This window comes from Tympanuchus pallidicinctus, unplaced genomic scaffold (genome assembly GCF_026119805.1).
Source record: "Tympanuchus pallidicinctus isolate F22 unplaced genomic scaffold, pur_lepc_1.0 scaffold15, whole genome shotgun sequence".
In the NCBI taxonomy this organism is placed as follows: domain Eukaryota; kingdom Metazoa; phylum Chordata; class Aves; order Galliformes; family Phasianidae; genus Tympanuchus; species Tympanuchus pallidicinctus.
The window spans coordinates 19250157-19262299 of record NW_026294669.1 but is presented as its reverse complement, the minus strand read 5'-3'; the positions used below and the strand labels follow the sequence as shown (position 1 = coordinate 19262299).

The 12143-nt window shown below is 38.5% G+C and overlaps 1 protein-coding gene across 4 annotated transcripts in view; it reads left to right on the top strand.

Annotated features, from left to right (window-relative positions):
• The window catches only part of SLC25A12 (solute carrier family 25 member 12), a 46538-nt gene extending 35367 nt beyond the window's left edge, over nucleotides 1–11171 (top strand). For all 4 annotated transcript variants that reach the window (XM_052674652.1, XM_052674649.1, XM_052674651.1 and 1 more), the window contains 5 exons: nucleotides 4691–4831; nucleotides 6887–7025; nucleotides 9318–9476; nucleotides 9665–9755; nucleotides 10138–11171. In XM_052674652.1, coding sequence (XP_052530612.1) covers nucleotides 4691–4831; nucleotides 6887–7025; nucleotides 9318–9476; nucleotides 9665–9755; nucleotides 10138–10327 — 720 coding nt within the window. In that variant the 3' untranslated portion in view covers nucleotides 10328–11171. The remainder of the gene's footprint in view (nucleotides 1–4690; nucleotides 4832–6886; nucleotides 7026–9317; nucleotides 9477–9664; nucleotides 9756–10137) is intronic.
• Nucleotides 11172–12143: the final 972 nt, after the last annotated feature.

Below are 12143 nucleotides of genomic sequence, written 5' to 3'. Positions count from 1 at the left end.
GGGACCCCCCGCAGTCAGCCAGTGCCCCGTGTTTCTTGAAATGTACCTGCTAGCCTCTGGGCAATGTAAATGCCATTGGGGAGTGCAGGATCTGCTCTGTCAAAGCCCAAATATTCCCAGCTGCTCTCAAGTTGTGTCTGTATTGGAAGTCTGCAAAACAACTGCGTGGGGCAGCTCAGTTACACCAGTCAGGTCATACCTGTCAAGGAAAGGGTTTTGGTCACTGATGGATGAAACTGATATCCCATCTTCCTACCTTCCTGAGAGTTTGCTGGTTTCTTAATCAGTAGCAGCACTATCCACACTTCCACGTGTACAGATAAAACAACTTCTTTCCCTACTGTTACTGTAATTAATTGAACTTCAGTGTAATTTAGTGATTAGCATTTCTGCCTCTGGAGTTTTCAACTACTGTTAGGTAGCAGGGAGACTGAGTTGGGCTTTGGTGATGCTTTCCTGTATCCTGACGAGCTGGGGAAACAGAAAACTCGTACCTAGTATGGATAGTGCTACTCAAAGAAACTCACCTGCGTGATCCATGTTAGGCTAGATGCTGTAGGGCAACTGTTCATCCTCAGTTGAGCCATATAAGTTGACATCTGATGTTGTAAAAGTGATTCGTAAGTACTGCCACAGTAGATGAAAATGCTGTAATTTTGAGCTGCAGTTCCTATGATTTACATTGGAAAAAATAGATTTTTCCATCAATGGGAGTGTACGTGGGGCTTAACGTTTCAAGTGGATGAATTCCATTTAATGTGAAAGACGTTTCCGATTTGTGCTGCAGGATGTGAGGTGAGGTGCCAGAAGGAAAAGGACTAAGAACTCTTCTTGAAGGTGTAGGCAGTGCATCTGTTGGTGATTAGGAGTGGGAGATGTGTGTGTGTTTGCCTATACATATAGAAAGAGGTCCCAGAATTTACTTGTCAGGATGCTGCTCTTCAAAGTCTTGAAGATAGATACTGTACATCTTTTCATATGCTTTAGGCAGGTAAAGTTAGGAGAAGAATTAAATGTTGCTGCTTTGCCTTCTGTTGCAGACATTTAAACTTACAGAGAAATGTACTGTTTAGTAAAAGAGACGGTGAGTTTACTGTGGGTGCATGAGCTATGGAAGTTTGTCCTTGAGAAAGAAGTGCAAGTTCTTTGGATGTGTTTGAAGTAGTCTGTTTTAAGCAGTGTCTTACTTTAATTGCTTCTATAGAGTATGGTTGTGGTCCAGGATGTGGCGGTTTCAGAAAGGAAGGAAGGAAGGGCTCAAAATAGGCCTCTCCCCCTTTGTAGCATATGCCTCTGGGTGGAATTGGAAAGGGCAAGAGGTCTCATGTTGCAGGGTCATTTGTGTATTTCCTTCAGCCTTTGGCATGTCATGAGGCGTTTGCTGTGGGATCTCAAACTACATCTTTTCTCTCATAACCTTTGCTGTCAGATTTAGTTCCTTTATTTGCTCCTTGCAGAGTTATTTTACATGACATTAAGGTTAAGTAGAAGCTTTTATTACTGGTATTTTTGATGTGTATGAATAACCTCCATTCAGAAACAAATTTGTCAACCTTTTTTTAAGTGTCTGTTGTAATTTAAAAGTGAAAGAAGATTTTCTTGAGGAAGAAATCTAGATTTAGTTCACCTTCTGTGAAAGAAATTCAAGGACCGTAGTGTGTGTATATGTCTGCACGTGTATTTAAAAAACATAGCTGACAGCTGAAATAAGGTACTTTGAGAATGAATGATGGTGACTGCCAATGATTTGCACATAAGCAGGGAGATTTGTATTGCAACTCTGCACACCGCCAGTTTGTTTTTGGTTTGAGAGCCTTTGTGTCTTTCTCTTCTGCATCCCCTTCTGAGGCACTTCCTGTGCTGCTGGGGAACCCAGGCAATGCCTTTCCTCCACCTCATTCTTCATCAGACACAGAAACATTTTCTTAAAAACAAAACAAAATCAACAGCCCTCCCATTCACTTCTTAAAAAGCACACAGTAAAAGTGGTTTTTCTTGTGCTGTATGTTATCTGTACGTATGATGTGATAGGGATCTCATTCGTTCCCAAAGCTGAATTTGGTGTAGACCTTTATGTGAATTGAGTTGTTCCTGTGCAGAAAAGTTTGCTCCAGACATAACCGTATGAAAGGGTGAGGCTTGGGCAGGAGCCTGTATTGCTGACAGGCAGCGTTTCAATGTGTGTCTGGATGGTTACTGCTCTTGAAGAAAGCTGGATGTGAGAAGTTTGTCAGCGCCGAATACACAATGTTCAAAACAACTGAAGAGCTTTCTAAGAGGTTTTCTACTGATAAGTTAGGAGGGTTTTTCTTATTTATTTTTTCTTTTACTCAGTCATCTGCTTATCAAGTCATTTAATATTGTTATATGTAATTCTCTATTGACAGCATAAAATTGGTAACACTTCAGTACTACTACTAAAATATGAAAAAAGTTCTGTTTAGAGTCTTATCTGTTCATTCGTGCATGAGAATGGGCTGAGAGCAGAAGAGGGAGGCAGTTGTGCACCTAAGGGAGGAGGAGGCTAAATTGCAGGAAGCTTGAATTCTGGGCAGAAATAGAGATGTTTACCAATTGGCCTATTTGTGTTTCTTTGGTGGGTGTTAGGCAAATAGGAAGAGTTATTTTGGCTAATTTGCAACAGATTAAAAATAAAAAATAATTGAATTTCATGTATTTAAATAAAGAATGCATATTAAATAGGCAGGTAGCAAATAAACTTTTATGATGTACTGTATTATGTAGTAAGAGTATTCTGATTTATGTTTTATCCAAAGTATAAAAAAGAATGTAAGGAAACTATAAACAGTGGAAATTGTTTTTCTGTTTAATGTAATGTGGAAAAAAAACATTGGTTATTGTTTAACAGAACTTGCCAGATGAGAATTATGTGTTTATTTGTATTGAAATTTTTCCAAGTGGGACGGCCATTTCTTCTTACACACATAGATCTGTACTAACTGGAAATGAAAAGGTAACATGGGAAGTAAATAAGGTTTGAAGAACAGTTTCGGATGTGAGTGGTGTCAGGGAACTGAGAAAAGATTATGCATTAAGTCCAGGAAACAGAGAAGATGGGGTCAGTTTGTCCAGTCTGGGAATTCCCAACGGTCTTCCAGACAGTTGCAGTAAAGATAGTTCATCAAAAGCAGAGGTTGATCTGCCACTCTTTGGGTCAAGGATTTCGAATGTCCGTACTGACTGAGGTATCTTACACTTGATGAGTGCAGATTTTGAGACCTCCATCGCACAGCCAGTACCAGAGTGCTCAGAGTGTTCCTCGTTCTCTGTAAGAGATATCGAGGTCCTTTTCTCAAATCTAAAATAAGTTTCCAGCTTCTAAGATGTGCTCCCAGGCAAACCTCAGTTCTGCCTGTTGCTGCAGTGCAGAAGATGTGCTATAGCAGAGACATAACAGAAAGGATTAGTGTTAATTAGTTCTGAATCAATTAGGGAACACCAGGAGGCGGGATAGTGAACTGACCAATGATTTTTTTCTTAATTTTTATTTTTTTTCTGCACATGCCCTCAGTTTTACAAAGCCAGTTTCCTTCATGGGCAACCTAGAAGTGGAAAAAAGAAGCATTAATTACAGATATTGTGCATCTTTTTCTTCAGTCAAGTGTGATGGGTTGACTGAGTAGATCAAGACCACGAGGGGCTTTCAAATGGGGAAGAAATGCTTTTTGAAGTTGGTTGTATTCAGGTGGCTGCATTTTAGAGAACAGTTCTTAAATGGACAAAGAGGGTCCAGAAAGAAGGGGAAGAAGAAAGTTTAGTAAAATTCATCTGTTTTGTGCTGAACCACTTCTCCAGATTTCAAGTGTAATATTTACCCACAGTGTACCAAAGAGAAATCTGTTCACGTCATGTTAAATAGGTGCTCCCGAAACTGCCAGATGGAAACTGAAACGTACTTCTTTGGAAGTCGTTGGTTGAAGTGCAGAATTTAAAGGTGCTCTGCAACTCCATTGCTAGGAAGAAGGAAGCCAAGGCAGTTCTTCAGTCCTTCTAACAGGACTGCATGCGGAATGCCATGCTCCGCTCCGAGAAAGATAGGGCTCCTGTTTGTATCTGGTATCATAATTTCAAATGTTACTCCTCCTATTTAAATTTTATATTTTGTTTCCAATTAGGAGAATTATGGCCTACTAAACAAAACTCCAAACACCTTTTCTAATTATTTAAAATTACACCATTAAATGCAAATTTACTTTATGAACAGCAACACCACTAAATGCTAATAGCATGTCTACGCATTGGTGATGGATTATTATTAAATAAACATAAGGTCTTCTTTGTAAGTGTTTGATGCCCTATCAGTGCAAGTCTAATCATTGTTGTAGGGTAGTGTTTAGTGCAGTAGCTGATAGATTTTTGTGCAGTCTCATGACTTTTAGGAAGTGATGTGAAAGAGAATTGCAGAGGGAAACCAAATCAATCCACTTCAGTGGAATATAAACATATGAATGTAAGAATCTGTGTGAATCAGAATTCTGTACATAACCATGATTTCTGATGTGGGCTTTTAACCTCCAGACAAGTGCTTTATTAGCTCTCACTCGTGGGTTTTTATTTGAGAATATGAGCCAGTGCATTGAGAGGTGAAGGTACTCTGCACCTTGCAAAGTCAGCATGTCACCACATGCTCCAATAATGCAATTTGCTTTCTTTTTCTTTGGGTTTGCAGGCAGGAGCTTCCCAGGTCATCTTCACTAATCCACTGGAAATTGTAAAGATTCGGCTGCAGGTAGCGGGAGAAATTACTACAGGACCCAGAGTCAGTGCCCTCTCTGTCATGAAAGATTTAGGCCTTCTTGGTCTCTATAAGGTATGTGTTTCTGCTCTAAGTGGTTTCTTTATAGCTCTGCTAACCCATTTTATGTTAAACTTTTACAGTGTTGAAACAAAGACTGTGTTAAAAACAAAAGAAACCTTTTGAATTTAGAACCAATTTCTTCCTGCAGGGCAGCCCCACCATGGAAAACTGAAGAAAACCCACTTCTATATTAATGGCAGTGGGATACATAAAAGTACTCCCCCTTTCTGTCCTCTGGGCTTTTATACCGAGCTACAGGGAGTCCTGTATTGCAGACCTGCTGGCTTCCAGTACTGATAATTTCATTTGGTGGGGTTTTGTGAGAAGTTTCTTTACCTTTCCTGTGTGTTTTTCTTACATTTATTTTGAATCTCCGTTATCTCTATTGTTATCTTTACAGCAGGATATTCTCTTTGTCTTAATAATTTGATGGCAGCGAAACAGTGGTGCAGTTTAGCAGGATTCAGATTTTTAAGAAGTTAAATGGTGGGATTTGTCAATAACAAATTCCACTTTAAAAAAAGCCCATACTATACTGTACTTCAGCAGAGTGCCAGTCAACAGATTCCTTCCCTGCAGGTACACTTACTACCATTATTACAGATCAGATGTAATGGAGCAGAAGCTATTAGTTTTCTTAAACAAGGAATAGTATTTCTTGCTGAATCTTCTGCCAGCACAAGGGGTAATACACAAATTCAGCACTTGTATTATCTGTGCACTTACAAAACATTGCTTACGTGATTTGTCATAGGCCTGTAATAATAGTATAGAAATGTGCAAATTTATTTCTGGAGCTGAAGCTTTTGCTTTGAATTCAATACATCAGATTAACAACCATTACATTTCCCAAAGATCACAGATGTTTTGATACATGGGACAAAGTTATCATTTCTCTTTGTAGTAATTCAACAACTGAGCTTACTAAAAATTCTTCAGAAATTAGGATTGCATTATCTTTTGTGAGTAATTGCACAAACACATTTAGAGCATAAACTATCTGCATGGAAATGACTGAGGGCACGAGATTCTCTGTACTGGAGTCCTGCTTCAGCCACACAGGGTTTGTAACAGGTGCTGTTCCTGCTGTTCCACTACATCTCACTGCGGAGGGGGACAGGTCTCAGCTGGGCCCGTTGTGTGGAGGCTGCTGCCTGGAGTATAGGGTACCAGAGTTCTCATTTGGAAAGGAGGTTATTTTTGTAACATGCATGCTTTCAGGGTATGTGGATGAGATTTTTGACATTTTGTTGGTTGTTTGAGCTTTGCACTGAAGGAGTTATTTTTCAGTTAGTAAAAGACTGATGACTGGAGTTACCAAAAGAATAATATTAAATAATAAATTTAATAAATAAAATTTAATAAATAATTTAATAAATAATTTAATAAATAAAAATAAATAAATTAAATAATAATAAAAAAAAATAATAAATTAAATAAATAATATTTTGTTAGGAGTGTCCCACTGTTTTTACAGCGTACAGACTTCTTTTAAGGCATTGTTTTGTGCCATGTTTTTGCCAGGAGCTGCTTCTTACAGTGTGTTCTCCTCACTGAAAGCCTCCCATTTTGCAGTGGTTTCCCTTTTTGGTGCAGCTTACTTACTCAACTATGTGATCATCTGTGCAGAGCAGTATGAGGTGTTACAAACCTAAATGGTATTTTAGTGATGATTTTGAGTTTGATGGAAAGAATGGCATGCAAGGACTTATCTCACTGCTTCTGTGGTTGTGGGTCATTGTGAGAAAGACATCAGGACGGACCTTGTTGCTTTCTCTGTTGTGTTTGGACACATCAAATATAAAAGGTAGTTATCCTAGGTACTGATGTCAGAATTATTGTTGCATAGTGCTTAATAAACTTATATGTGAACCTTGAATCATCCTTACTCTAGAAGCCTGCTTTAGTTTTTGAGTTCAATTCCACATCTTCTGTTCCCTGAATTAGTTTATTTTCTGTGTTGTTTACCTGGTAGATCAAGAGAGCTGATGCTTCCTGGGCTCTGAATATCAATTTTAACCTTATTTACAAAATTTATTTTTATTACATCTGTTTTCTGCATGACAGGGTGCCAAAGCTTGTTTCCTCAGAGACATTCCCTTTTCTGCAATCTACTTTCCTGTTTATGCTCATAGCAAACTGATGCTCGCTGATGAAAATGGCCATGTGGGAGGGCTTAATCTCCTTGCAGCTGGAGCCATTGCAGGTAATTTTTTTCTTTCAGTAAGTAATATTTAATATTCATTCGGTAGCCCCATATAAAGGAAGGGTATGGTACTATTGTGTCTGATTTAATCTAAATTTGATCACTGTTATCCTTAGTGGGAGGCGATGTAATTTTGATGAGAGCTAATTACATTTGCATAATGTGGATAAACAGTGTAATGCAGCTCAGCAACTTGTAGTCAAATTTGATCTGTCTGTCTCAATGGGGTTTTACTTGTTACTGTGCTCTCTGAGTTGAAGGCTAATTTGAATCTTTGATGAACATAAAATGAGATACCGTAAGAGCTAAGAAGAAAATGGCTTACTTGGGTTTGGATTCCTGAATAGCTGAGAGGAAACTTAGTTCAAAGGCAATTGCCAAAAACAGGGCATTCGTTTGTAAAGAAGCTGAGGCTGAAGAATCACATTGTGAAATGTAAAATATTTTAAAGGCTTCTAAAAAATGTTCAATAAAAACAGAATTAAGTGACGGTGATGGGTAAGTTGCTTTTGCTGATTGGCACGCATTGTAAAACACTGGATATAGGAATTGTAGTGATGGTTATTTAAGAGGATGCAGAAGGGCAGATCCTGTTAAGATCACCAGTGTGGAAACCATAGAACTGTAGGAATCATTAGGGTTGGAAAAGACCTCTAACTGCAACCCATCCCTGCCATGCCTTTAACCACGTTCCTTAGTGCCACATCTCCAGTTCTTGAACACTTCCAGATGGCTGCAGCCTCTCAGTTGTGAACCAGTCAGTGTTGTCTTCTGTGTAGTTTAGAAACTTCCTTGGGTGGGATGGGCCTTTGTTACTGGTTGCAGCTGTGAGGATTAGTTGTGTGTATGTTCGTCAGTCATGAGCAGCCTGTGTGTGAGTCCCATAGTGACTTGGTGCAGAGCTTGGCTTCACCTGCTTTTTGCCGGTTGGGTCTTTTCTAGTGTCAGAGGGAAGAGAGAGACCAGCTGGGAAACCAGTAACAGAGCTATAGCCCAGATTGCTCTCACATAATGCAGAAGTGTCTGTCTTGCTACACGCACAGAAGTACATACATATATTATCAACTTCTTTCTCATTTTTAGTTTTAGATTGTGAACTTCACAGCTTCTCTTTGCTCAGTTGGTATTTCTGGGTCAGTCAGACACTAAGTAATGAACTCTATTAAAAATTTGTTTAAATCTCATAGGCCTGGTTTCTATAGCTTGTACAGGAAATCCGCCTTTCCAAATGCACATTTCAAACTCCTGATTGCTTCATCTGTTCCTGTTACACATGCGCAGCAGGGAAGAGCACACACTGAACATACATGCTTGCAAGGGAAAATCTACGTATGGTTGGCTTAACCTACATTGTTCCCATTCATTTTAACATACTCTGAATTATCAGTGACACTTGTGAGTGTACGATCCCCTAATAAAATCAGTGACTTATTATACCTTTATTTCAATATTAACCAGAAGTAAAAGTTCAACAAAATCAAAATTAAATTCAAAATTCCAAAGGAGTCAGAAAACAGTTCCTCTTCATGAGGATGGAATTTTTACAGTATTCAGAAGTATTCAGAAATGCCTTAAATAACACAGGTTTTTACTGTGGAGTACGTTTCTGAAAACTGTCTCCTTTCCTTTGAATAGAAAGCTGAGAGTGGTGCCTTGGAAGTGCAGATATGCTCTTCCATTGAAGTTGGCTAACATCATGCTGCTGGTACAAAGTAGGCTTGTAAAGCACCTTCCTTGTCCTGTCTTTTCATGGCTTGCCTAATTGAAGCAAGCAGCATCTGTTCTACAAAACAGCCCAAACAGCAGTAAAGAAATAATTCTTTAGAATCGGTATTTCGAGTAGTAGTTTCCTTACTAACACCTTAAACATGTGGATGGATCGGATTCAAGTTCTCAGGTGAATTGTCTGTATACTTTGCAAAGTATTTTGTGGACTATGCAAGTAAAGTAAGGTGGCACAGCTGAGTTTTGTCATAGACAGACCTTTCTGATTTCATATATAACATATGTGTGAGCTTAAAAATGCTTCATCTACTTGATGGGATGTTGAGAGAATTGCTGTTAATATTTCACTGTTATTTTCTTTACTCTTGGCTATAGCCTTTAAGCTTGGAAGAAATGGAAGGATAATACCAACAGTTATATTAGCTTCAAGTATAAGAACTTGCATTTTTAGTAACGTCCAATTCTTGCAAAAAAAAAATTCAAGTTTGCCATTGTATATTTCAGTTAGAAGAGTTTCATCTTTTACAAGAATCTTTGTGCAAATTAAATGTGGTTTTCTTCTAAAAGGTGTACCTGCTGCTTCTTTGGTAACCCCTGCTGATGTCATCAAGACAAGACTGCAAGTGGCGGCTCGCGCCGGTCAGACAACATACAGTGGAGTTATTGACTGTTTTGGAAAGATTCTAAGGGAAGAAGGCCCTTCGGCTTTTTGGAAGGGAGCCGCAGGTGAGAAATGCATGTTGAATATCATGACTGACCCCACTTGTCCGAATTAGTACTTGCTGCTGTTCTAGAGCAGTATTTAGAAGGCCTGATTCCAAACAATGTAACTTTAACATTCTGTTACAAAATGCTCAGCTTCTCGCCTGAGAAAACCCCTTTTGTTTAACACTGTAACTTGCAATACTCAACAGCTCGTGTGTTCAGATCTTCGCCCCAGTTCGGCGTTACTTTGGTCACTTACGAACTTCTGCAGAGGTGGTTTTATGTCGATTTTGGAGGCCTGTAAGTCAAACATTTGCTTTTTAACTTGCAATAAGTATCTGCAAAGTTAAAAAATCTTGCTTTTTCAAGCATGGTACCACTTAAAGTTGGTGGTTTTGTGCAGCAGTTGTAGTATGAGCCAAATAAGTCCCTCAGCCTTTCGTAATTAACAGAGTGGAGCTTAATTAATGCTACTTCTAAACAAGTGAAGAGATTAAAAAATATATGTATTTTAATACATTCCATAAAATTTGTCTTTCTAGTGTAGCAAGATATTTTGTCCTTCTTACCTGCACCATAGGAAGTTAAAAGTTGTTCTCACTTGCCCATTAAGCAGCGCTGTGAACCACCCCCACCTTTTTTAAATAGTGGAAAAGCTTTTTCATTTTCTTCCTTCGAACAGCAAACCTTCTGGATCAGAGCCTACACCGAAAACTCGAATTTCGGATCTTCCTCCTGCTAACCCTGAACACATCGGTGGATACAGACTTGCTACAGCTACATTTGCCGGTATAGAAAATAAATTTGGTTTGTATCTTCCCAAGTTTCGATCTTCTGCCACTGTCTTAGCTCAAACAAAAAGTAGCAGCTGAATCCCAAAGAGACATTTCAGCCTCTGGAAGTGATGCAGTGCTAGAAATTCACAAGAATGTACTGTTTTTTTCCAGTCAGCTGCATGTTTTTCTTGCTGAACTGAGAATGCAAATCAAATTACTCCTTTCTAATATTGATATACACACATTTACCTGTTTCTGAACTAGTTGCACATAAACTGACTAAAGCTTTGGGTCTATGCCTTGTTTTTAACAAGTGGCACGAATGTGTAAGCCTAAGCTTTGCCTTGCACAGCTTGCATTTAATGTTACTGTACATATTGTACATCTTTGTACAGAGACATCATGGCATCTCTACACATTTATATAATGGATATTGCAGTTTGAAATGTACAGAATGTTTGGAAGGCTTTTTGTTAAGACTCACGTGACAATAAAGTATTTAAAACCACTTAAGTCAGTTCATTCCTTCGTGGCTATAGAGAAGTTGTCCAATATGATTTTTCTTCTATGCAGATTTCAGACTAAAGGTTAAGGATTAGATGCAGCCCTTTAATGAACGTACGGTGCAGTATGTAGCCTCTACACTACTTTCTACTACTGTGTGTGAAATAAATAAATGCATAACTGTCCCTATTAACAAAATTCCTTCATCTTTCACTCAGGAAGCCTCTATAACTGTAGCAAAATATGACTGGAGTCCATCTACCCGAGTGTCCAAATGCACAAAGATTCACAGCAGGAGGACAAAGAATTCCAGAATGGAGAACTTTCTGTAACAGAAACTGAAGGCATTCACTATATTTCTAGGTAGTTTTTACACTGACAGATTAAGTGACAATATGTTATTTGTATTTTGTTATGTAAAGGAAAAAAAAAACAACCAAGAAAGCTCTTCTCATAAACAGAACTGATTTGCTAGACTGAGAATAAATTCCAGTTGGGCAGAACACAAAGTAAAAGGAAAGGAGAAGTTTGAACTCTTCTGGTTTACTTTTAAACTTAGGATACAGAGAAAACAGTCCTAAGGGAAAAGAAGTTAAACCACCCACAGAGGCAGGAAGAAGGTAGGTTCCAGCTTTTCTTGTTTAAGTATCACCATCTCCAGTCTTTAGTTTTACAGTTTTATAGTTTCTTTCAGGGTTAAACATCCAGGGAAACAGTGAGCCCCACTGGTACCAACTATTGCTCAGCCAATAGCCTCTATGAAGAGTTTTAGTTGGCTTGTGAAGAAGCAGCTTATTAAAAACTGAACCTCAGTTCTAGCTTGTAACCAAGATAAAGCATCTTTTCAATGATGAATAACATTTAGTGAGCTAGACATTACAATACCCTGAATCAGATGTTTGATCTCTTTGCTGTAACATGTGTATAACTCTATTAAGTGGTTTTTAGGTTTTTTTTTTTTACTGTTTAAAAAATTACCTACTCTTGCAGTTCTGTAGATACAGGCCTCCTGGGAACACTCTTTCCTTTACCTGTATATTTTGTTCTTTTTTCTTCTGAAGAGATACAGGGTGTGAAGCACCCACTGGCATTTAATCTCAGTCACAGCTTGTTGACTGACTGGATCAGCCCTGGAAGGCTTTCTAATTTGAGAACTGCCATAGCTCCAAAACCGGACAGTGCTGCTCCCAGGACGATCATTTACAGTAACTGGCACCACTGCTGGTCTCTTAACTTTGCAAAGAGGGTTTTAAAACTTGCTTTGATCTGCACGTAACCATTTTCTGAATGAGGAACACAAGCAGGAATACAGAACAATACTGCTAAGTTACAAAAATGTTAAAATCATTTAAAACTAAATCCGTATGATCTATATGTATGTTTCAAGTCTGAAGGAAACATTATTAAA